Source organism: Phyllopteryx taeniolatus, chromosome 12 (genome assembly GCF_024500385.1).
Source record: "Phyllopteryx taeniolatus isolate TA_2022b chromosome 12, UOR_Ptae_1.2, whole genome shotgun sequence".
Lineage (NCBI taxonomy): Eukaryota > Metazoa > Chordata > Actinopteri > Syngnathiformes > Syngnathidae > Phyllopteryx > Phyllopteryx taeniolatus.
The window spans coordinates 8,100,067-8,127,209 of record NC_084513.1 but is presented as its reverse complement, the minus strand read 5'-3'; the positions used below and the strand labels follow the sequence as shown (position 1 = coordinate 8,127,209).

At 41.5% G+C, this 27,143-nt stretch overlaps 1 protein-coding gene across 26 annotated transcripts in view; it reads right to left on the bottom strand.

The window, feature by feature from the left end:
• The window catches only part of tns1b (tensin 1b), a 171,590-nt gene that overhangs the window by 16,497 nt on the left and 127,950 nt on the right, over positions 1–27,143 (bottom strand). For 20 of the 26 annotated variants that reach the window (XM_061792464.1, XM_061792449.1, XM_061792453.1 and 17 more), the window contains 11 exons: positions 27,055–27,119; positions 26,844–26,927; positions 25,576–25,688; positions 25,440–25,500; positions 22,315–22,390; positions 20,775–20,904; positions 19,634–19,697; positions 19,361–19,485; positions 2,538–3,968; positions 1,538–1,621; positions 160–338 (listed from right to left, as the gene is read on the bottom strand). In XM_061792464.1, coding sequence (XP_061648448.1) covers positions 160–338; positions 1,538–1,621; positions 2,538–3,968; positions 19,361–19,485; positions 19,634–19,697; positions 20,775–20,904; positions 22,315–22,390; positions 25,440–25,500; positions 25,576–25,688; positions 26,844–26,927; positions 27,055–27,119 — 2,412 coding nt within the window. Of the gene's footprint in view, positions 1–159; positions 339–1,537; positions 1,622–2,537; positions 3,969–19,360; positions 19,486–19,631; positions 19,698–20,774; positions 20,905–22,314; positions 22,391–25,439; positions 25,501–25,575; positions 25,689–26,843; positions 26,928–27,054; positions 27,120–27,143 lie in introns of all 26 variants that reach the window. The other 6 variants (XM_061792451.1, XM_061792475.1, XM_061792452.1 and 3 more) reach the window with 2 other exon arrangements.

The following is a 27,143-nucleotide window of genomic DNA, read 5'->3' as shown; positions in this document are numbered from 1 at the left end:
GGAGGTTTCATGGATTTTGAGGCCCCCAAAAAGGCGAATCATTTATTAGAATAATAATGATTTAAAAAATGCTTCAAACGAGCCTCGGTGCTTCGGCCCTAAAAATCCAAATAGTTAAAACTATAACTCATTGATGTTACCATACTAAAGACTTTCTACCTCTTTGGGTCGTCCGCCGGGGTTCATGGCGATGGCGTTGACGAACTCTGGAGAAACACAACGAACAGGGGAACGAACTGGGACTTCGGGGGAGGAAGCATCTTCTGGAGCGTCACTCGTGATCCTACGCCGGGCCAGAACTGCTGGCTCATCCAGAGACATTGCACGGGTATGGACACCTGTGATGGTATGCAATTAAGTAAGCTGAAATGCAGCAATGGCCAGTTGGAGCCTCATAAATACAGTGAGGATTGTTAGTTCTTGGGAATCCACACTACATTCTTAAGGCTGCTGTGTACACAGAAATTGACAAAGCATTTGCAGGAGGCCCTTCAGTCAATAGACCAACACACAGTTATAGTGAAGTCCAACCATCTATTTTCTACACCATTTATCCTCATTAGGGTTGTGGGTGACCGGGAGCCTTTCTCAGCCAACTTTAGGCGCGAGTCGGGTTATACTCTGGACTGGTCTCCAGCTAATCATAGGGCACATACAGACAAACAACCATTCACACTTAGATTCACACCGATAGACAAGTTAGAGGCTTCAATGCACATGTTATGGGAATATGTTATATAGTGTTAGCTTCCTATCAAATTGATGCATATTAAAGAACACCAAAAATGTTAACGTGCCAATATGGCCCAATGCAGATTTAACCTTTGCTTTTTTATATATAGTTTTGTTTGTGTCTGAATATTGGAAAATCAAGTTCCACATTGCATTTCCAAAGTTGTGTGTGTGTGTGTGTGTGCGTGTGTGTGTGTGTGTGGGTGTGTGTGCGTGTGTGTGTGTGTGAGACAGACAAATGACATAATGGAAATGAGTACAATATTTACAACACTAATGTTTAATTTAGACCCCTTTGAGCTCCTTGTGTCACAGGTGAGTAAATGCTGAAATTTTGTATAACTTTAAAAAAAAATTCCATTTTTAAAAAAAAAAGCAAAGATAAAAAAAAAAACTACAGAAAAACTGTTATGTTGCGGGTCAAGTTAATCCATTTTAAAGTTAGTGCAATAGTTTTAAGGTACGAAATTACTCATTGGCTTAATAATTATAACCAACATATACAATACAGCTTGTAAGAGACCACATATTTGCCTGTGTATTATTTTTGTTTGTTTGTTTGTTTGTTTCAGATACTTTTGGATAATTAAACACTCCCCGGGTCAAATTGACCCAGCAACATTATTGTTGTTCCTGAGAAACAACATAACAGGAGGGTTAAATGAGCTGCGACGTATCGTGCAATCAGACGTTAGACTTGCGAGACAAAATTATTTTGATGCAAACAAAAGACACTCAAATGCAGATCGACAGACAAGAACTTGCAGGATCATTCCAAAAAACTGATTAAGATGAGGGAACAAACCCAAAAGCGAGTGAGAGGGTCTGTGTTCAGACTGAGAAGAAGAGGAAATGCTGGAGGTGACCCTTTGGGTGCGTGCTGAGTATTCTGGGTAAAAAGATGAATAATGAAAAAAAGGCAAATGACAATGAAAAAAGGAAAGTTGATGAGGTCCTATAGTCAGGACAAGAACGAGAAACATGCAAACATTAAACTGAACTGATTGGCTATTTTGTATTGCACTGAAGGGTAATAATTCTGCTTTAATATTAATAAGTGAGGCCTTGGTGAGTGGCAGTGTTTCACTGGATCTCATTAAAATGGAAGATTTTTTTTTATCCATTTGACTAACAACCATATATGAAAATATTTGATGAGGAAAAACAATCTTTAAGAATTGAAGGAATTCCAGAATAAGCCAGCATTATAATTATTGCATCCAAGTACAGTGAACTGATTTGCGATTCGCTATTCACAAATGCACCAATTCACGTTTTTTTTCTGTGGAACCTATCCTTAGCTATTCCTTGAAAAAGTCACCTATTTCCCTGTGTATTTTTAGGGTTCTTCCTATGACACCATAAGATGCAACAAGATTGTGTCAAAATCCTGGCTAACAGGAAAGTAATAATTGGTGACAAGGACGTATGTTGAAGTGATACATCTTGACTGTTCAAAGATCTTTGTATGTAGGGATGTAGCCTGGGTTGTTGGCAGAAGTTATGGAGAGTCTTTGCTTCAATTGTATAATTTTGTTCTGCAATTTTTTCAAAATTAAATCATTTTTAAGGTATTTAATTTTAAGGGTAATGTAAGAAGAATGTGAAATGATAAACTGTCAGAATCCGTGGTTTAGTTACAGTTCAAACTATTAACAGGCCATTCTAAGCATGATCAGGGAGGCATCAATTAAGTTTTTTTGCTATTCAAGGTAACTGTTTTATTCTGGTATTTAGGCCATGCTACAAAGGAAATATACATGAAAGTCAGCTAAGTAAGTAACCTAATAAGTTTGTTTTCTTACCTGCAACTCTTTGAGCCACCAGTCCTTCAACGTTGAAGACTTCGTCGGGTTCACAATCCCTTGAAGTGGGTGATGTTGATCCACCACTGTGGATTTTGTGGGGCTCAAAGACTTCATTGGACTGGGACAATGAGCTTGGTTGGAAGGTGTTAATTTCCTTGAGCTGGATCTGACCAGTTGCAGAAGCTGGTGAAGAAGGACCGGTTGCGGTGGTTTTCAATCCAAACACAGGGGCAGGCTCCGGTGTGCTTGGTTTCACGGGTGACTGATGGCTAACCTGACTGTACATCGGAGGCATGTCCACCTCGTAGATAGCTCTGCCTTGGCTCTGAGAGAAGGATGGCTGTGTGGTGACAACACTGGTTTCCCTCAGAGGAGCACTTTGCGACTTTGGTATTAAAGAACGGCTCGGCTCCAGATCCAACATGAGGAGATTGAGCGTCTCTATAGATTTCTCAATGTCTTCCTGTGAAGCACTGTGGTGATGAGGGAACTGTGGAAGGTTCTGGTGAGCCTGCATTGTTATCGCAGAGGGCGGTGTCCCGAAAGTGAGTCCCACAGTTACAGGCTCTTCAGGCACACCGAACCGATGCCAAATATTGAGACCACGTTGGACGGCATCCCTGCTACTGGTTGTCCGGGTGGGAGCTGGCGGCATAGACTGTGTATCTATACTAAATGACTGTGAGCGGTACAGATTCTGAGTTGGCACATAATTTGAGGCTGGGACTGAATCATTCCGAGTCAGTGTAACTGGCCGGTCTGTTATGCAAATTTGCGATTGCACTGTTTCCACTGGGCTTTCTGCAACACTGCGCTCCAGATACGGCACATGGTCCTGGCCATTAATGATGGATTCCGACTGGTAGTAGAGATCCGCCGGCGTTGCTCGGCCATCGGTTGAGGAGAACGTCCCCAGACTGTCCACACTATTGGCCTTTTGACTGCTCGGTAATTCGTCATCTAAAATGTCAGTTTCCCGGTCAATGTTGCGGTGACCATTCACATGGACTTGAGCGGGCACCCGGTGGAGTATCCCTTCAACAGCAGAGGTCGGGGAGCCATGGTAGCCTTGACGATGCATGTGCCCCTCCAGTCCACCCAGGAGCTGCTCCAGCTCCTGTTTCTCCTGCAGGCTGATGGGTTGCTGGTCGTGGTGATGGACTTTAGGTACCTCCTCAACGGTGGGAACACTTGGCAGGTTCACGGTCGAATGGACTGCTGCTACTTCATCTGTTCTGTCCGTTTTAATTGACGCCGTCGAGTTTCCTGAGTCGCTGCTCACTGATAAGGCGTGGTCGACCGCAGGCAGGGCGTGTTCAATAGCAGTGGGTGGGAGCCCATTGGCTGTGACAGTCCCATCAACAGACTCTTTTTTGCGCACTTTAGCGTAGAGACTCCCATCCAAAGGTCCTTGGGTATGGATGACTTCTGCAAAAACAAGAATAAGAGGTGCTTATCACACAAAAGGTTAAACTAAAGTGATATTCAGCTGACAAGTTTTCTCTTGCATTTGTAATTAGCTAACTCTTTCCAGTCCAAAGGATGTTAAGGAAATGGTGTGACTATGTGTATGCACATGAGCAAGAGTGTTGGTTTACTGCTACGCGCTGTGGTTGTCAAGCTGTTTGTGGTTTGGTATATAGGGAAAGTATGTGGGCATTGCCAAAACAGCTGAAGTTACATCCTGGCTCATGTCCACCTATTCTACTGACTTCAGGAAATGAGCGAGCTCTGCGGCATGCAGTATGGAAAAACCATTTAATCGCAGAAGCCTGCCTTGTGCTTCATCAAGCCAATTAGGAAAAATCTGTGCCACCCAAACAATGCCAGGGGATGCTTTATAGCTAAATCAAGTGAATGCAGAAAATGGGCACCTGATATAGATCATTGAATGGAAGACTTGGATGATGCCATTTGTGTTAAATGAACCTAGTAAATAAAAACACATGGGGCTTACGCATTGTCAACACGGTGTGCTTATTGGCCCTTCTGTTGTGTTGTGCGTCACTTTGACCAAATGTAAAGCAGTATTTTAAAATGTAAACAAAACAAAAAAAACAAAAAATAGGATGTAACTTTTACTGGCTTTATGTCTTCAACATTTAACAATGACCAAAACATCTGCGCATCTGTATTATTTCCTCACAAAAGCTCTCCCATTTTAGCAGTTAATGTTGTTTGTACTTCAACAAAAAAATTCATTACTTATAAGACACTTTCATGTGACTTCTGGAAACACAAGACGCTGCAAAGGAACATTGTGGCTGCATATTATCTGGGAATTACATAATTTATATCATGCTAGCGTTCGAGGAAATAATTAATTAGTTGTATTATATCCATATTAAACAGATGTCTGCCTCTATTTAATTCATTAAGAATAAAGTAAGTAAATAGGCTGTGTTGAGGCTTGAGGCTGTATTGCTGATGCATACAAAAAGCATCACTCACGCTGATTAACATAGAAGTAATGAAGCAAGATCTCGCCTTACTGTCTCTAATTCAGACACTAAAACCAACTGTGACTCATCGAGTTAAAATGATCAAACTAGTCATTTGATTTTCTATTCTCAATGCCTCAAAATGACTCAAATGCCTCATTAGAAGGAGGTTCCCCTACCTGTTGAAGCAATGGATGACAGCCCAAAACTAAAGTGGGGAAAAGTCCTACAGTGGAATGCCCAGTAAGGAACATGCGGTATTACAGTCTTTGGGAGTTGGCTCTGGCCACTGTTCCGTCTCCCCCTCCCACTATTTTACTGTCTGTCTGGATCAAGAGCGCTACCACTCTCACTCACTGCTCATTGACTTGTGTCCTCTGTGGTGTGGTGCTTCTGAGGGAGGTCCGTGGCAACTTTTTGACTGTGGTTGTGGGAGGGGGTTACATAGAAAGCACAGTGTGTTGAAAGTTTGAGAGAAGGACATAAGTCCCCGAAGGTCTTGCGAAGCCACAAGATTCAATTCAGTAGACGCATGGCAGAGCATCTACACGCATATTGCATTTTTATGTCGCCATTGACATTTCCGTAAGTAAGCCCCTTCCTTTCAAGCACACACAGTTGCAACCCACTCGTATCATGGCAACAAATGCAGGGAGAACTCCATCCATCCTACTACTCAAGACAGATGGAGAATATTCGAAACCCTGCTGTTAGGTTGTTTCTCAGCGACAAAAATAATGTTCTCAGGTCAATTTGACTCAGGAGATGTTTAACTATCCAAAATGGTCAGAAACTATGGAAAAGATTGATTCATCTCAATATTAACTCACCTTAAAAATATGAACCATTATACAAGATTGCATTGTACATGTTGATAGCACTTAAAATAAGTAGAAGTTTCATAAAGAAAAAGTACTTTTTAACTTCTAACTTCTACTAGGTCCTTATGACAGGGAAACCTCTTTTCCCCACAGTTTGAGTGTTTCGGTTCAGGGTACATTCACATCACCCACATCTTATACAATATCACCATGCAGGAACTCTGTTTGTGTGTGTGGACCAACACAAGCCAGAACAACTGAGCCATTGTCATTGTCAAAGATAAGATTCAAGAGCTTTTTGTCATCTATAAAGTAAAAACACAATAGTAATACCGAGCAATTAAATTCTTACTTCCTTCACTTTTGAAAGAATAAAAAAAATAAAAAAAGAACACATTTTAAAGAATGAATGATAAATACTGAAAGAAAGGAGGAGCTAGGCAATGTACAAAAGAACAATTCAAAAACTGACAATTTAAGGAAAAAGGAATGCATTCGATTTCAGTAATAGTCAAGTTAGTGCAAAAAAAAAGTACATAATGTGCAAAGAAGTATTCAACTATTCAAGTTTTGCAGGTTGCAGAAGTATTGCACGATGCAAACATTCAAGTGAGTAGAATTACAAAGGAAAAATTTTGCACTGTGTGGTTCACAGATTTTGATTTGTTAATTTGTTAAGGAGTCTGATGGAATAAGTTTGAAAAATGTTTTGTGAATGTGTGCTGTCCCTGATAATGTTCTGTGCCGTCTTTGTGGCACGACTACCATAACATAGCCTCTGCAAGAGGTGGGCTAATTCCGTTTTATAATGATGGACAACAACAAATGACGAATTTATTTGAAAATTGCAATTCCTTCAGATTGATTCTGAGATCATTAGTGTGAATGCTTGACTCTTTACAAATGGTCACTTTCGCTTATCAATCGAAAGGCCCCAGTTTAGTCGTTCCTTGTTATCGAGCGCATGTCTTCACTTTTCAGGATGATGCGACTCATGAGTCTCTGCAGAATCCCCACCATTTGTTCTTGAGGAAATCTAAGTAATCTGTGCCTTTACACTCATAGGACTCCTCTTTGTTGCTGTTTGGGTGTCGGGGGCAGTGAACCCAAGTATGTGGATGTGTGATGTATTAGTTTGTTTTTTATACTCTCCAGGGGGTAAATTTCTTTTCTCTGTGTAATCAGAATGTCTGCCATTCTCACCCCATAACTTTAACGAATTATGTAACAAGTGGAGAGGGTGGACTGTGACGGTTCTGGCTGGAGTGACCACTTGGTTACGCATGTTCTTTGTCAGACAGACAAAAAAAAATGAATCCAGACAAAAACTAGTGAATATCTTCAGATGGATGACGAGCCATCCGACATGGAAGCTCCCAATCCTCTTGTCTAGACAGTTACAGATAAAGCTCACACAAAAGGATGACTAAGGATTAAAGACGTACAACACACTACGTGTCAACGGTGTGGTGCATAGCTGGATATTTTAAGCTTGTAGGCGGGGGCAGATGGTGCAACTGTGTGACCTTTTTAATCTCTGAACTATGAACTGTGAACTCTATGGAAACAGAACTCCTTTAGCAGCGGAAAGTGTTTTACACTTGCAAACACGCCCTCAACAACTCTAGGGTCTGAATGTGTGTGTGTGTGTGTGTGTGTGTGTGTCTACCAAGCACAGGTGTGACAGTAATAATGACAATTGTCTACAAGTCCAAGCACTTTGAGCAGGAAAAGAATACATATCGTGCATTTAAATTCAGGAATCAAAATTCAGGAATCATTTTTTTCGAACTGAGGACTCTGCATCTTTTTGCACAATTGTTGTTTGTTGTTGTTTTTTGTCAATGTCTTTATGTCTCCAAAGTGTTCTGTAAATTGACTGTCTGTTGTACTAGAGCGGCTCCAACTACCGGAGACAAATTCCTTGTGTGTTTTGGACATACTTGGCAAATAAAGATGATTCTGATTCTGAAAACAGGGAGCTTTTAATCACTGGCATCATTCTCCATGAACCAGAAAGTAGCCTGCAAACCTAAAACAGAAAAACAAACAAACCAACACAAGGACTGTACAGCCCTTATAAGCTGCTCCGCTTTTGTTCTACACGGTCAGGAGTACTGTACTAGTTTAGTCTTCTAAATGTCAAATTGACAGCAACAAAGCAAACCTTCATTGTGGTCAGAGCTGTATTCCTTGGAAAAAAACATACATTTGACATTCCTAGTTGTTGTCATATGATTCATCAGTGATATTGTTAGGGCTTCATTTAATTACACAGGCAGAATGCTCAGTTGATATTTACTGATATCAAGACGTCAAATTGAACAGGTATTTTTTCATACATTACAGGAGATGCTCAGAAATGATGGGGTAAAGTTCTAAAGTACATCTAAATCCAGTCTAGCTTTGTTGACAGAATTTGAAGCCAATAAGGGTCCTCGGCAAATATAAGTACAGTGCAGAAAGCTAAATGGGCTCTTTCAGTTTATTAAATATTCATCAAGAGATCAGTAAATCAATTTCTCTGGGTGCACTTAGATTCAAATGCCACTGATATGAAGGTTACTTTAAAAGTGGGCTGGAGAAGAAAGACCAATAATGATGTTAACCAAAAACAGCCCTTGTTGCTTTTTTATGAACTGTAGATTTCCGAATTAGTATTCATCCATCCATCCCTCCATTTTCTGAGCCGCTTCTCCTCACTAGGGTCGCGGGCGTGCTGGAGCCTATCCCAGCAATCATCGGGCAGGAGGCGGGGTACACCCTGAACTGGTTGCCAGCCAATCGCAGGGCACATAGAAACAAACAACCATTCGCACTCACAGTCATGCCTACGGGCAATTTAGAGTCTCCAATTAATGCATGTTTTTGGGATGTGGGAGGAAACCGGAGTACCCGGAGAAAACCCACGCAGGCACGGGGAGAACATGCAAACTCCACACAGGCGGGGCCGGGGATTGAACCCGGGTCCTCAGAACTGTGAGGCTGACGCTCTAACCAGTCGTTCACCGTGCCGCCCAATTAGTATTCAATGTCTGTAAAAAGAAATAGAATTTAAAATCTAACTCTTGCTACCAAATGCAAATACACATTGTTGTTCATGAATGCAAAAAAAAGAAACAACATTTCACTCTGGAGAGTCTCTTAAAAAAACAAGTCATTAGTTGCGAAGGGGGAGAAATCTTAGTGAACAAGTGAATAATGGGTAATCCGATGAGTTGGCTGCAAGTCTCATTCCAGAGGTGAGTTGAAGCTTAAATAGACTTCAGTCTGGTGGATGACCAAAACACGAGCATATCATTCTCCCAAGCCTGATAGCTTGCACAGACACCCTCAAGGAAGGACACGAAGGCTCTCTATAGAGTATATGTATATACCCATAAAAGTCTTAAGAAATACAATTTTGCATTCTTGTTGTGGCTCCCATTTTCCCTATGCTTGTGTTGGTGTCTGCTCTGTGAGTTACTCGTAATCAATCCGAGGTATAACTTGTCTCTCCCACCCAAAGTCAGTTGTGATAAACTTTAACCCCACTGTGACGCTGCGTAGGATAAGGATGATGGAAAAATCATTGGCACATGGATGTCTTACAAAGTGTTTTTTCTTTGACAAGTTAATATTGACCAACACTGAAAATGCAACAGTTATCTTCAGAGGAGAAACAACAATACATGCTTCCATTTTATACACGCCAGCCAATCGTAGGGCTCAAATAGACAAACAAGCATTCACTCCCACATTCATACCTATTGACCATTTCGAGATCTTCAAATATGCATGTTTTTAGAATGTAGGAGGAAGCTGGAGTATCCAAAGAAAACCCGCGCAAACACGGACAGAGCCCAGATTTGAACCCAGAACCTCAGAAATGTGAGGCAGACATGATAATCACTAGCTCACCTTGCTGCCGACAACAATACAGAGGCTAAATTAGTATGTATGTAGCTTCCAAAAAGACCACCCCATAAATTTGATGTTGAGTGCAACTCAAGGACTAGACATAAATATTTGTGTAGTGTCCCGTGACAGCACTGCAGTTGACTAGCAACCAATGTTAGCTGGAATAGGTTCCATCTCACCCGTGTCCCGTGGCTTAGTCCTCATGACAAACATCAGTGTCTATGATGCTTTCTGTGGTTCTTCCTGTCCAAAGGCAAACATCCTCACGGTTAAATGTGTAGGCTTTCCTGTGGCATTTTCAGACAGATTGGCAGAGTAAAGATAAACAACAACCCAAGACAAGACCAATAGAGGTGGAGTGTGTCTGGCCCACAGCTAGAGTAAAGCGGTGTCCACGAGAAAGCCACAGACCACTCATGCATTCCTAACATAAACCCTTGTACAAACCTTGACAATATTGTTGATTAAATACAAACACTTATCACAGTAACTGCAACTGAAAAACTTTATATGTCAACTAAAATGTTAAAGTATATATGACTGAACATCGTTTTCCAAGTAGACTTACAGTATATTATAAATGTCACTGAGCAGATGCCTCTGTGCCAGCAACAGCCAGAGCTGGCCGAATCCAAAAGGGTACACATCACAGCAGGAAGAAGAAGTCCCTTGTGTGTTAAATTTGGCCTCAAAAGCCTTTACTTTACAGTCTTGGCTGACGCTGACGTACAAACAGAGCAACGACATGTTTGGAGTCAAAGCAGCCTAAATCTCCCTAAAAATCTGATAGCGTCAATGCTTATTGCCAACACACAATGGCCACAAATTTCACCTCTGCATCTCATTGGGTTAATGCCATGCCTGGAAAATAATAAGAGCTACAGTATGGTTAACATTCTGAAGAGCATTGTCGTGGCAAAGGAACGTAGTGGCCTCAAGCCTGATCCGATACCAAAGAGCCAAGCTTGTTGGCTTGACAACCTCATTACCCTTACAATCATAGAGAAGGCACACTGACTGCGTCAGTGTGAAGCCTTTGCCCAAAAAGCTCACCCTGATCAAGGACAAGTAACAAAGGGGTTTAGTTTCAATATTAGTCAGAAACAGTGGAAGAGAGCGGTTCACAGCCCTGTTGCCCCTGTGTGGCCAGCTTCTGAACTGCTAAGTTGCCAAGATCAATTGATGAACAGAAGCCTATTTCTGTCCTTCAAGCTATGACCTGCTCTATGCTAATGTACCCAAAAGGCCTCAGTAATAATGGATTGTAAGTGTCAAAGAGGTTTCTCGCTGAGAGAATGAAGCGGCAAATCCAGAACAAGGAACAAAGGGGTTATACGTTTCAAAATTAGTCCGAAACACAGTAGTAGAGAGGGACTCCCTGTTTTGCATATTTTCCCAGTAACTGAAAATTGCTGAATTGCCAGGATCAATGGATGGACAAAAACTAAACTCATGTACCCAAAATGTCTCACTAATAATGGACTGTAAGGTATCTGGTTGCACGAGCGCCAAAAAAAGTAGGACATGTTTTTGGCAGGGTGTGCAGAGAAGGCTTGGTCAGTTCGGGCCCTTTTATTGGATAAGATACAACCGTGGGAAAGGACATGTCCCTCTGACTAATGTGTACTGGATCAAAAAGGAAACATTCACCCCCAGGAGATACACACACACACACACACACACACACTACCACGATTGAATGCTTCTTGACACAGCAAATTCTTTCTGGACCTTGGGTAAACAATAACTCTGTGGTAACTTAATCTTCACCTTGCCAACACTAACTTTGCATTGTGCCTCATGCCAACCTGGACCAGTTAGTGTTTTGTAACATTGCTCCAAAGAATGTAGTGAAAAACATAATGTCAGGTTAAATTTAGGACAGATATAAAAGTTGGCATTCCCTCCCCAAAAAATTGGTCGACTTTCTTGTGTTAGATAAGTGGTGGGCTTCCCAGTTCCTAGTTTTCCTAAAATGAGCTGAGTGAAGTAAGCATCCTACAGTCACTTTTAAAGCTGAATGTAAATAATATACACTTCAAATTTGAATGTAATGAATTATGGCAAATCCTCAAAATTATCATCATACTTTGACTCCATGCTCAGAACACATTAGAAAGTGAAGGCAAAAAAGGTTTCACCAATTTGTCTACTATACCTGCCTCAGATCATTTGAGTAAATTCCTTAGCAGGGGCGAGTCTAGGTCAAGTACTCGGAAATTCGATCAAACGTTTTAGACCTTGAAAAAGACCATTTGGTGGATGATCCAAAATAGGGCTAGCCTCGACTCAAATAGATACTACTACTAATAATAATAATAATTATTATTATTATTGCATAAGGCGGCACGGTGGACGACTGGTTAGAGCGTCAGCCTCACAGTTCTGAGGACCCGGGTTCAATCCCCAGCCCCGCCTGTGTGGAGTTTGCATGTTCTCCCCGTGCGTGGGTTTTCTCCGGGCACTCCGCTTTCCTCCCACATCCCAAAAAAAAACATGCATTAATTGGAGACTCTAAATTGCCTGTAGGCATGACTGTGAGTGCGAATGGTTGTTTGTTTCTATGTGCCCTGCGATTGGCTGGCAACCAGTTCAGGGTGTACCCCGCCTCCTGCCCAATGACAGCTGGGATAGGCTCCAGCACGCCCGCGAGCCAAGTGAGGAGAAGCGGCTCAGAAAATGGATGGATGGATTATTACTTTAAAAAAAATTTTTATGTCCATCTATTGAAAAGCAGACATTTGTAAACAGTGTTTCATAAGGTGTCCTGTCGTAAACTAACATTTAACCAGATTTAGCACTGATTCTTGAGAACACTGCAATAACTAAACCACACTGTAATAAACAGGAAGCCCAGACAGCGCATGGCCGTCTCGCCATGTAACTATTTGTGTGATCGCTGACAAAGCTAGCTGCTAATGCTGACGTAAACAAGCATACGTGACGTCAAGCCGCGCAAATCCCACAATGCAATGTGGATTTATTTTTTGTTGTTGCAATAATGTCCTTATTGTTACATTAGATGTCGTTCTCTTTTCTGTATGTTAACAGTGGTTTGTATATATATATATATATATATATTCCCCCCCTCCCCCAATATATATGCACTTTCAGGCACATTGAGGCCCGCAAAACCATCAATTAAATAAAAGAAGAATAAACACAGTGGTTCTACGAGGGCCTTTACACGCCTTGGTCCTCGGACCCTAGAAAGAAGATCAGCATTGCATCAGAAATCAACCAAATGCCCTCATAAAGGTTGTTCCAAGAATTTTTATTTTTTATTTTTGCAAAAAGCCACAAAACCGGACCATATCCCTACCCTTGCACTAGTTACCCAATGGCTTCTCATTGACATTTTCACTCTTCCTCAACTGCCCCAGTCTTTTTTTAAACTGTCTCTGCTCACCACCTGATATCAGGTCAAGGGGTTGTAGGGCATTTACGATCAGGAGGCCAAAGATCTGGGGTCAACTTCCATCCATTTTCTACCGCTTATCCGAGGTCGGGTCGCGGGGCCAGTAGCTTGAACAGGGACGCCCAGGCTTTCCTCTCCCCAGCCACTTCATGCAGCTCTTCCGGGGGGATTCCGAGGCGTTCCCAGGCCAGCCGAAAGACATAGTCTCTCCAGCGTGTCCTGGGTCGTCGCCGGGGTCTCCTCCCGGTGGGATGTGCCCGGAACACCTCACCAGGGAGCCGTCCGGGAGGCATCCGAATAAGATGCCCCAGCCACCTCATCTGGCTCCTCTCGATGTGGAGGAGCAGCGACTCTACTCTGAGATCCTCCCGGATGACTGAGCTTCTCACCCTATTTCTAAGGGAGAGCCCGGACACCCTGCGGTGGAAACTCTTGCTTGTATCCGGGATTTTGTTCTTGTTCTGGGGTCAACTTCCACCGGAAATATAACCCTGAACGAGTATCCACTTTCCAAGCATCAACAAAAGACCTATTTTCATTTGATGCTTTGAATGACTTAGAATTTTGAATTATTTGGTTTGCTATGTATGAGGTACTGCAAATGATTACTTTTGTGGTTAGAGCCACTTTGCAAAAGTGTCTCTTTCGAGTTTGTAAATGAAATGTATAATGTGTCCAGTGGTGTCGTTAGGCCTATTTTAGGGGACTGAAGCCCCCTTAAAATGTTTTTAAGCCCCCCTAAATGATTTGCCCCCCCCCCCCAAAAAAGGTAAAAAAAAAGAAAAACGAAAAAAAAAAACTGGGGAAAAAAAAAGAAAAACATTTTTTAAAAATCCGCAGATAGATGAATCCGCGGGATGGCAAACCGTAAGTGTGCGGCGGTCTACTCTAATTGACAAGCTACTCAGTAGTAGTATGGAATTTTCTGCTGTTAACTAGGGACCAGAATTAACTAATTGTTTCTACCAGCAGTGATGAAGAATCCCGAACACTTGGCTGGCTGTTTACATAAAGATAAACATTAAATATCGTGTCTTTGTAGTGTACTCAATTAAACATAGGTTGAACATGATTTGCAAATCATTGTATTCTGTTTTTATTTATGTTTAACACGTCTCAACTTCATTGGAATTGGGTTGTATCTTGAAGGGAAAGAATTCCGTCTTACACTAACGTCAACCAAAAAACCAAAAAAAAAACACTTCAGGATCTGAGCCAAAACAGACAGATTTTCCACCCTTAAAAACAGGGAGCATTCACTGATGCTTCCACCCACCAAGCAGCTGTTAATTTGATTTTGATTACTTTGTTAACTCCTCAAAGGGAAATTATTCTCTCATTTTTTTTTTTTGTCAATTGAAAATGATGGGCTTGGCTGACTTTGTGACAACACAGTGACCTTTTTCGCATAGTTTTACATTACAGTTACAGTTTTACATATACTAACAATGTGTACATATTTTTTTGTACTTAATGCTTAACATACTTCCTGTGTTTGTGTGCTGTATTTAAAAACAGACTGAAATAACTATAAATCTAACGGTGACTTTGAAATGTAGCTAGTATTGTAATGTTTTTAAAATCTGTCCAAAAACGTTAAAAAGCAATTTCTGAGTCTTCTTCAGCTGTTTGTGAAATGTTGAACTCACACCCTACTTTCACTCACATCATGTGCATCTCCTGGGGGCTTAGCCCCCCTTATCCATAAAACCTAGGGACACCCATGTCTCAGCATAGGTACCAGCACACCAATAAAACAAACAAATTGATGTACTCCTCCCTACCATAAGCTAAGGCCAATTAAAAAGCTCTGATATTATTGTGACGGCTCGTTACATAAATCATGAAGTCGGGGGGGGGGGGGATTTCAGAACAAAACCCATATTTTTTTTCAAGAATAGCATGTGAGAATGTGTATGTTTATTAATACTCGACTACAAACGTCATACTGAACAACTGTTTTTAAAATGGGAATTAACATAAAAAGGTTCAGACTAATATGGCCCACTGTTTTTGGATTACTTGTCGAGTTTTTATGTAGAAGTGGCGTGGAAAAAAGCCGAATGTTGGCATTGTCCAACAGCTGTTGCTGTTTAAACAAAAATGCATGATGAAGGTCAACATCAATCTCTGAAACCAAAACCCGCACAGGTGGCACAACCCAATAGTGAGCTCAACAATAAAATAAAAAATAAAAAACTTCTCATTGTAAATCCCACATACTGACTTGGTAAACCAAAAGGGCAATGCCTTCATTTAACAAGATTACTTGTTTGTATCATCACTCTGCAAGGGATTTAAAAAAATAAATAAATAAAATAAAAAATCCTGGTCAGAAAAAAGTACTTCAAGTGTGCAAAACAATATTGTTCAAATCGAGACAGCACAATTTCCCAGAACCTCTCATAATCCTAATGTCAAAATAAACATAACAACAATCTGTACCCTTAAATTCTATAGGAATTAAAATTTTGCCTATTTTTGAGAAAAAAAAATCATGTTTCGACAAATTCTTTTTTTTTTTTTTTTGAGAAAAAGTCCTCTTCAAGAACAAAGATGCATTTTGTCAGGGTAAATATTCTCATAATAATCTTATGAGAATGAAGTTGTGTTTAAAGTCATTATTATGATTTTAAAGTCAAAGTGTAATGGCAGATGAGTCATATTTCAAGAAATGAATTATAAAAAAATACAATTTTATTCTTGTACCACCACCTTTTTATTAAAATAAAATGTGGTCAAAATATGCTTTTTGTTCTTGATAAAATAGGACTATTCCTGTAATAATGTGCCTTTTGTTAAAAAAAGTTTTATTCATACAAGGACGTCAGCGATTTAACTGTCCCAAAGCTAAGGTAGGGTTTGTTATTGTATGTATGTCAATTTCTAAATGATATGATGTAATTTATTTCAAATTGACCTCAGTTTGAGGACCACTGGTATATAGGACCCAGAGTGTCAATTACACACAGTAACGCTCGCGGGACGAGAATGAGATCCGACCAATTCTATTTTAGCAAAGACTATTTCCAACTGCCACCTCATGTGGCACAGGCACTTTATGAGCGGTGATAGCCAAGCACCCTTTGACATTCTGACTACGTGATAAAAATATACAGTGCGGGGAAATCGTGGACAGTGCTTTTACTTCTAAAAAAATATATTTTGTCCTTCTTTTGTTTTTATTTTAATATGAATTTATAGAGGAAACTCCAGAGCAGTTCAACGCTTTCGTCCTGTCGAAAACACAATGTTACAAGGTGGTCATATTGTTGGACCTCCAGAAATCTATAAATCCCTTCAATTTGGAGATAAAAATCGCATCGCACATTGGCACTGCAAAAGATTAGCTTCTGACTCTGTGGCTTCATGTACATATGTTGTTGAGTTACAAGTGGCACGTTTTAAGCTGCAAGTAGTGATGAATGGGCCCTCATATGCACATTTCCATGTATCAAAAGTGTTCTCTGTCAATTGAGCCCTCAGAACGGTGAGGCAGATGTGCTTACCAATCGCTCACCATGCTGCTTGTTTAAACTCAACATTCATTTATTGTTGTTAAATGCAGTTTATTATTATCCATTAAAATAAAAGTACAGGATTCTATTAAAATCTTGAATCGAACTTTTTTTTTTCGGGTCGTAAACATTGTTGCGCAAAAAGAGATCTCCTTTCTCACCCGGGCCAGCCAGCGGGTACCTACCACTTCAAATGGATTTCGGTCTTGTGGGAAATACTGCTCCCTGTTCCAGTAATTTTATTGAACTCTTCATTCATAAAGTCTGCACAACTTTCAACACAACAATCTTTTCTTCAATTTTCTGCCCCAAACGCCTGGATCACAACAAATAATAAAACTCCCCTCATTCATCCAAATATCTTCTTTTAAAAAGTTAGCGGAGGGGTACTGTACGTCTGGGGTATTCAACTAAAATTTAAAAAGGTCCAGATCGAGAACATTTCTTGAAGCAAAGGTCCAGAAGATCATATTGTATCTACTTATTGTGATAACCTAGTCATTTTATCTCCAAATCCTTGTATTGAATACTTCAGTCAAATCGAATTAATTCAGTACAATTCAAAAACCTTCTGGCATTTATTATTGTCAAGTAACACAGAACTAAACAAATACAGTATGTATGACTATTGATATGTACAGTTGTACTCATAATAAGTTTACAATCCAAGGTTAGAATTTGTGAAATATATATATATATATATATATATATATATATATATATATATATATATAATATTATATATTTTAATAAGGAATAAGGACCATCTCATTATTTTTTTTTGTTTTATTTTCAATTCACCAACCGGCAGAAGAATGTGGACAGAGCTTGAGAGGATGCGGCAATTTACCATCCACCCCCAACAACCCACAGCTGTGGTGTCCTTGACCAAGATGATGTAATAATGTCTTGTATTATGTAACTATCACACTGTACATCCATCCATTTTCTGAGCCGCTTCTCCTCACTAGGGTCGCGGGCGTGCTGCAGCCTATCCCAGCTATCATCGGGCAGGAGGCGGGGTACACCCAGAACTGGTTGCCAGCCAATCGCAGGCCACATACAAACAAACAACCATTCGGACTCACATTCACAACTAGGGGCAATTTACAGTTGTCAATTAACCTACCAAGCATGTTTTTGGTATGTGGGAGGAAAGCGGAGTGCCCGGAGAAAACCCACGCAGGCACGGGGAGAACATGCAAACTCCACACAGGCGGGGCTGGGGATTGAACCCCGGTCGTCCACCATGCCGCCTCACACTGTACAGTTTGTTGTCAATGTATTTGTATTTATTGTGTTTTGTTTTACTCTGCTGTCTGCTACCTGGGCAGCTTTGCAAATGAGCATCTGTTCTCAATTGCCTTACCTGGATAAATAAAGGTTAAACACATTAATAACACCAATAAACACAGTGTTTCCAAGAGAGCCTTTTGCATCACCCTGATGTACAGACCCTAGAAATGTACTGGATTCCTTTTTCCTGAGCATATTTCTGTGGAATGCTAGACAAACAAACCAGACAAGTGGGGAAAAAAAAGAAAACATGTTGACTCTCCTACAATGTTTGGCACTCAGAGACCAAGGGACCTGCTTGCTGCCATCGGCTAAGGGCGTAGCATTGCTTCCGATGAAGAAAGTAGCATTTAGGGCGCAGAGTGACCAACATTCAACCAACAGACTTGGCCCATGCCTGTGGCAAACCAGGAATGCTGCACAAAGCTTTGAGTGGCAACAGAATCAGGGCGCCACAAGACCTTTGGGTTCTGTGAGTGTCATGAACAGAACAAAGGACAGGACCCAAAATGCACGACTCCAATTAGAATGGACAGTTTCAAAAAGAGAGGTTTAATAAACAGGCAGAGGTCGGTACACAGGCAGGCAAGCCGCAAAGGCAACAGTATCCAAAAAACGTGATGCAAAAAGGCAAGGTCAATAATCAGAACTGGGTCTAGTCTTACTATGAGTCAGTGACGTGGAAACAAGGAATGCTGGAACGTGACAACAAGGTACAACGAACTGGCGACCAGAAAGAATGAGATAGGAGGTTAAATGCATGGGTAAACGAGGCACAGGTGGGGAAGATGCTCTCAGGAGCAGGTGTGTACGAGACAGAGGGAAGACAACAACCAGAACACACACCCATGACAGCGAGGTTAAAACATGGCCACAAAGGAATTAGCGGTAATAGTGTCGCTGCTCCCTTTCAAAACGCAAACTCATAATTCACATCATGGGCAATAAACATGAACTGTTATTGTAGTTCCCACAGCCTCCAGGGATTATTTCTCCGTATAAAGCATGCGGTTTTGAATGACATCCAACACACGATGGCAAATTCATGTTAATTTTTCTGCGCGTTAAAGAACACATTTTATTGATTTTTCACACTGTTCTTTGGTAGTTTTAGCTTTGTAAAGATGTTATTTTACAAACATACCATTTTTCAGTCAGAGCAATGTCAAACCTTTTGGGTTCTTATGCCATTAGAAGTGTGCCTCGCATGCATATAACAATGCATAAAGGTGAATTTGTGAATAGAGAACCACAAATAGATGTGGATTCTAGTTACCATTTTTTTCATGAGACAATATGATCAATTTTAGAGTTTCAGCAAAATGGAACCATAAAACCTTTCTGGTATTTAACTACTTTGAAATACGTCTGTGACTGTGATAAAATTACAAAACGTTTATCTGCTGCATATTTGTACGTTACTCACCTTCTGTAGTGTCCTCATTATTCTGATTGAAGTTCTCGTAAGAGTCCCAGCGAATCAGCGGATCTTGTGTGTTGTAGTCCACAGAGACGCTCGGCCCGTTCTCCAGGTGATCCATACCTTGACCAGAGGTACGAAGAGACAGAGAAGAAATGTGAATCTCCCTCTCCTCAAAAAATATCGTGATTAAAAATAAAGAGAAGTGCAGTACAATAAAGCATAAAAAAGAAACCATGTAGTATACTATGCATCAAAATGATACGTTGATTCTTACCATACATTTTTTCTGGGCCAAAGGAAAAGATAAACTCGACTTTGCCATATTCAGGAAACCTCTCATCTGCAAACAGGAAATGATCAAATATTATCATAATTAGGGCTATCCACGAATGGGTGGTGAACTGAATTGGCATTCCACCGATAAAAATGAATGCCTCATCACAATTTTCTGATTCAAATCACAACGAATCAAAGAACAATATATTACTTGCTTTATTCTGACAAGAGCTGCAATGCTGCCATGCAGTTACTTAAAAAAATACAAAATATTTCGCGATTTTTATGGCCAAAGCCATTTGGACCTGCGCATAGTTTCTGCGCATGTACGGAGTGTAAAAAACACAACATCAGAATGCAAGGAGGCATCTAGCCTGGCCCTGAGGAGCTGCACGGATATTCATGGAAGCGACACAACCGGAACCGAAAAAGAGCCATCGCCGAAACTGACGGCGATCGTGGCAGAATAAATGTGAGAAAGCTCATCCAACACAGCGTGAAAGATGACGACAGCCAGCCAGGTTGCCAGCAGCTTCGTCGAAGGCAGCGATGATTTACGGCATGCCAGGAGCAAAACAGACCCGGGCTTCTACCATCGGCCAAGGTACGGCGAGGGATCCTGGATTAAGTAAGCCATTTTGAAGTAAAGAGAAGTACTTCCGGAGGGAGACGCGGCGGCTAAAACATGGAGGCCAAAACCGTTGGGTAATTATTTCCACCGAATTACGCATCTATCAGTGAAACTGGTGTCTCATGTTTTCCTAACTTCCAACAGGGTATTGACCTAAAATCTCTGCTTCAAACCAAAATGGCTGACTTCCTGTATCATTTTGTACTTGGGTCCTCGAGACTTTTTCTTGTGTCCTGTTATGATAGACATGTCCCCCCCCCCCAATTGTCATTTAGTGAAACAGATGTCAGGGGCTATTTTTTTCAGAATTTGTAGGGGGTGCTACTGAGTGAGTTTGGGGTCGAGGGGTGATGTTTGGGGCCCCTATAATACATACATTTTCACTAGGATACATACTCTTGCAAAATCATACAAAAAAAAAGTTTGCAGGCACGTTGAGGCCCCCCAAAAAGGCTAATCTTTGATTGCAAGAATAATAACGGTGAGTTTGTTGAGGTCCATCTCGCCTACCTTTGAATGTCTCATCGAGCTCGTCTTTCCCAAAGACGATTCCCAGGTCGTGAACAGCGCACGTGTGGAACTGTACCCGGAAAATCACATCACGGCACGGACCCAGATAACGCTTGTGGTAGCACTTGAGCTGCGGGAAGAAGGTCATTGGATGAGATGTAAGAAGTATCATGGCTACTCTGACATCTTTTCCAAGACGGTTTCTCTTCTGGGAAGACTAAAACCTAGTCATAATAACGTAAATTGCTACCTTGGTGTCATAGTTTCCAACATATTTTGACACTGACTGCTAATGAAAGTGTTTAAATAAAGCGAGCCAGATCCCCTACCGCATGTTTTATGGCCCCATGTTTTTCTGTGAACGTGAAATACAATAAACTCCACATGCTCTGAGTGTCAATGTACAATGTCTAGTTGTAGTTAAAACCAACAATTATTGTTTAACAATAAAAATCTTCTCTACATGCTGTTAGTCTGGGTTTAACAAGTGAAAATGATCCATACGCCATCGCCTCTCTGGTAAATCTAGACTTAACACACCACAAAATTATTTTCCATTGAGCTGGAGGCCAAGATAGTATTTCATTAAAATGAATGCCCTGTTTCCCCATCAGTCTTAGGCCTACTTGGTCTTGGTAGCTTACCAAGGATAGGATAACCAAGACTAACATATTTACCACAACCCCAGGAAATGTCTTTGGACATGGTTGTAAAGCTACTTTCTGCATCAATGAGGAGGATTTCACTTGTTGCACTGCAGTATTTTAATTCAACGTGTCAGTTTTATATACAGGTATATATTTGTTTGGCTAACCCTCCTGTTACTTTGTTTCTCAGGTGCAGAAACCCAAAAATAAATAAACAAATAAAAGTCATTATCTACACTGGGCTCTACTTTCGTGACTAGGCACAACTTGGCGAGGAGGCGGCTCAACCCGTTTTTGGTAGTTTTGCGTACCGGCGTGCCCACATCAGTCGACTTCAATCCCGTCCAATCGAAGTTGCTTCTTTCATTTCCTTTAAAAGTGGTGCAAATAGCCTTGCACGCAGATGTCTCTTTATGCGGAAGAGGACGCAGTGATCCATGCGTGACAGGAGCATTGAACGTTAGTGGTATTCCCTTATTAAATACAGAATGAGCTGGTGAAAAACCGCTGGAGGCTTAAATATGTCCGTGGACCTCATAGATCCCGCCCCCTCTTTGTGTCAGCTTGCTTATCTTGGCGCAGACCGGTCTGCCAAATTGGCAAACACGCCAGTGAAACATTGCTTATATCTTATGATGAATGCCATTAATAAGCATTTAAATCAATATTCAGTGAATTAACTCTCAAGATCATGGTTAAATTAGGATAAATAACTAATGCACAAATATGTAACATGAACCATTTCCATTGACTATGTTGATAACACTTGTTTAGGACAGAAAAGGAAAAAAATCTAAATTTTAAAGGGGTTCATTTGAGCTGCAACATAACAGGAGGATAACATCTTGGTTGTGACTTTTTTCTTGCCAAACAGCTAACATGCATCTTCTTACCAGGATGTCTCCTTTCAGAAGTAGCCCAGGTTCAATGGTGATACAGATACTAGTCTGACTGTCCCCTTGAACATTACTGCAAAAGAGGGGAAAAAACAAATAAATCACAGCCCTGCCATCGCCATTACTACAAACACTCAATTGGAATATACGTTGTATTCCCACAAAGCGGTGCATACTTGATAGCTCTTTATCTGCTTACAATTGCCTCCACTTTCAAAGTAGTGCAATTACAAAGTCGGACTAATTTGGCACATTAGTGTCTACATGGCCGTCTAACAACTGGGAGCAGTGGATCAAAGGCCGGCGAGTGCTAATAGGGAGCATGTGAGGAAGAAAAGTGGGAAGGAATGCCGTGCAGGGGCTTTGAGCAGGTCTTAAGGTAGAAGGGCGCGGCATTCTCATAGTTTCACGTTTCCGTTTAAAAAAAAAAATAAATCATAGATAAAAAAAAAAATATATATATATATAGTATCAGTTGATTGAATTTACTAATCCAAGCAGAGGTTTCTCTACTGCCACTACTACTTTCAACATTTTTTCCAGGCAGTTCAAAGGCTTTCTGGAAATTGTTTAATATTTTTCGTCTGCTATTTTTTTATGAAGCAGCCATTTTCGGCTCATTTGCAGGGGTACTGTAATGATCTGTATTTTGGTTGACTTTGTTTTGATTCGATGTACTGGTAGTTGGTGTCATGTTTTGTCAAGTTTTCCTGTTATATGTTCATGTCTTATCTCCTCATTTGGTTTTTGTCTCCACCTGTTCTCGTCAACCCTCTAGCTTGTGTCAAACAATCAGCTCCCTCCAGCCACTCGTGTCTTGTCCAGGTCTTCCTCGTTGTCTCGTCAGTTTGCTTGTATTTAGTTCCCTGGTTTCTTTCAGTTCTTGTCGGATCACTGTTGTTTGTAATCTGTTGCTGTGGGTCACGTCTCTTGTCATGTTATGTTTTATGTTGTGAGTAGTGCTGGGCAAGTGAAGCCTCATGAAGCACTGAGGCTTTCCTAACAATTGTGCCGAAAAAGATTCAAAGCTTTAAGGTTTCAGTGACAGTGACATCTGCTGGACAACTGAAGGCATAGCAACCTCTAAAGAGCATGAATGAAGCACTGGCACCGTTACCCATGATAGCAACAAAGGTTGAGAAAGGTCTGCATCATTCAAATGTTTTGTTGATTCCATAGGAGGCGAAATGGGCCAAAATACCAGCAACAGTCTGTGAAAAACTCATGAAGACTTACAGAAAACGTTTGACCTCTGTCATTGCCATCCATACATTCATCCATTTTCTGAGCCCCTTCTCCTCACTAGGGTCGCGGACGTGCTGGAGCCTAGCCCAGCCATCATCGGGCAGGAGGCGGGGTACACCCTAAACTGGTTGCCAGCCAATCGCAGGGCACATACAAACAAACAACCATTCACACTCACATTCACACCTACAGGGAATTTAGAGTCGTCAATTAACCTAACATGCATGTTTTTGGGATGTGGGAGGAAACCGAAGTGCCCGGAGAAAACCCACGCAGGCACGGGGAGAACATGCAAACTCCAGACAGGCGGGGCCGGGGATTGAACCCCGGTCCTCAGAACTGTGAGGCAGATGCTCTAACCAGTCGTACATCGTGCCGCCTAATTGCTCTACATTTTAAATAAAATTTTATTATTTTAAAACACACATACAAATATATGTATGTATAGACACACACACATTTTTATAGCTATATAAAAATATACCTATGATGAAAATTACAGGCCTCTCTCATCTTTTTAAGTGGTAGAACTTGCACAATTGGAGGCTGACTAAATAATTTTTTGCCCCACTGTATATATATATATATATGTATACTTCCATCCATCCATCCATTTTCTAAGCCGCTTCTCCTCACTAGGGTCGCGGGCGTGCCGGAGCCTATCCCAGCTGTCATCGGGCAGGAGGCGGGGTACACCCTGAACTGGTTGCCAGCCAATCGCAGGGCACATAGAAACTAACAACCATTCGCACTCACAGTCATGCCTACGGGCAATTTAGAGTGTCCAATTAATGCATGTTTTTGGGATGTGGGAGGAAACCGGAGTGCCCGGAGAAAACCCACGCAGGCACGGGGAGAACATGCAAACTCCACACAGGCGGGGACGGGGATTGAACCCCGCACCTCAGAACTGTGAGGCTGACGCTCTAACCAGTCGGCCACCGTGCCGCCTATATATCCATCCATCCATTTTCTGAGCCGCTTCTCCTCACTAGGGTCGCGGGCATGCTGGAGCCTATCCCAGCTGTCATCGGGCAGGAGGCGGGGTACACCCTGAACTGGTTGCCAGCCAATCGCAGGGCACATCGAAACAAACAACCATTCGCACTCACAGTCATGCCTACGGGCAATTTAGAGTCTCCAATTAATGCATGTTTTTGGGATGTGGGAGGAAACCGGAGTGCCCGGAGAAAACCCACGCAGGCACGGGGAGAACATGCAAACTCCACACAGGCGGGGACGGGGATTGAACCCCGCACCTCAGAACTGTGAGGCTGACGCTCTAACCAGTCGGCCACCGTGCCGCCTATATATATACTTGTATATTGTAATTCTATATTATTGTATATGTCTACTACAGGCAACTTGAAGACTATGCATCGAACCGTACATATTGGTCCTGATTATGTGTAAGCAGCGCTTCCATTTGCTCCGCTGCCATCCAGTGGCCAAACAAATCTACAGGCAAAACCAAGTGGATAGTGCCAATTTCTTGGCAATTAGAAAATAAAACAGTGTGTGTGTTACATGACCACCACAATTCCACAGCAAAATCTTCTGACTTTAAGTTACATCATTGGTTCCCATCTAGCCTTGAGAACCTTCAGGGTGTACTTGTAGGAAAATCTTTGCAGACCCCATTGCCCCCCGTGGTAACAAATGACAATAGTTAAGACTGCAGGATTTAAACAACGGAAACAAGAGCCTGCAGCTAAGTTAAATACATTAATTTGAGGGGAAAGTCTTACAGGGAAGTATACGGGAGTCAGGTGATAGGCTAGAACTGAAAATGAGTATTTTCATTATTATTACTAAGTTATTACAAGCTGACTGTCCCTAGATTCCCGTGAAAACATTTGAGTGTGATTAAGACTTACTAGATCCCAGATGTGTAGACGGGCTGCATGGCCTGGTATATTTTGAGGAAAGGACGGCATCCTGATGAAAAACAATTGCACAGCGTGTCAGCCATTTGTGAACATTTTGTAAATACTGCACACGGGTGTGACGTACCTCCTTTGGACTCAAAGTTGGGGATGCCGTGCATGATGACATGGTGAAGAAATAAGGGTTTGTTGTTGATCTTGATGTGTCCGCTGAGCAAACCGCTGAAGTACTCCACATACCTACACAGGACAGGCGGAACAAATGCAGTTAGCAGTAGAGACAGCATTATTTAATTTAATCTTGGCAATGATAGCTATAAAAAATACAAAATGTGTGTGTGTCTATACATACATATATTTGTATGTGTGTTTTAAAATAATAACATTTTATTTAAAATGTAGATCAATTAGGCAGCACGATGTACGACTGGTTCGAGCATCTGCCTCACAGTTCTGAGGACCGGGGTTCAATCCCCGGCCCCGCCTGTGTGGAGTTTGCGTGTTCTCCGGGCACTCCGGTTTCCTCCCACATCCGCAAAAACATGCATGTTAGGTTAATTGACGACTCTAAATTGCCCGTAGGTGTGAATGTGAGTGCGAATGGTTGTTTGTTTGTATGTGCCCTGCGATTGGCTGGCAACCAGTTCAGGGTGTACCCCGCCTCCTGCCCGATGATAGCTGGGATAGGCTCCAGCACGCCCGCAACCCTAGTGAGGAGAAGCGGCTCAGAAAATGGATGGATGGATGGATGGATGGATAGATGTAGATCAATTAACCCGCCTGTTAAGTTATGGGTCTAATTGACCCATTGTAAAAGTTGACAGTAGGTTTTTTTGTCTGTGGTTTAAATAACAATGAAAATGGTTCTATTAATACATTTGCAAGTTTATCTTCATGTTCAATTGACCCAGCAATTTCATTGCTGTTCCTGAGCAATGACTCTGAGAAGCGGGTTGATAATGACTCAATTACTTTCTTGAAGGTGTTGCTTTACAAATGACACACAGGTTGCAGCATCCATTAATGCTGACCACAACTTTAGGGTTTTGTGTTGGTTTGAATGTAATCGCAGTTTGTCCGCTAAGGTAACTTAATTCTGTTGTTCTCTACATAACTCATGCGACGACATGATCATACCATATTCTTGCAATTTTATTGATCATTTTTTTGGTCTTATTTCCCAAATGTCATATGTTGTTCAATTTAATATCTATGGGCACATGTATGGATGTTTCTGACCCTTTTTGGATCATTAAACACACCCTTGGTCAATTGGATAATTATTGCTGTTTCTGAGAAAAAAATGTAACAGGAGGGTTCAAGACAGAGAAGTCTTTGTGAGACAGTTCACTGGCGGGTCAATCTCCTATAAACAACCTGCGGAGGAACACTGACCTTCTCTGAGAGGGTTGACCCACAGGAAGCACTTTGTCTTCATAGAAGCGCTTCATGGCAAACCTGTCCAGAGCCTGATCAGCACTGCATTACAAATACATACAATTTATGTTGGGTTGAATGCCATCAAAAACAATTTTTCATCCTCAATTTAAAGAGTAAAAAAACATGAGGAACAACTGAATATGTTTCCAAAAGTGCGAACGCCTACCTGGCGGATATATTGCTGTAATGCATATAGGCAGCCACCACCACTCCAGTTCTGCCTCTGTTGCCCTGAAAAGGGATCAGACGAGATAG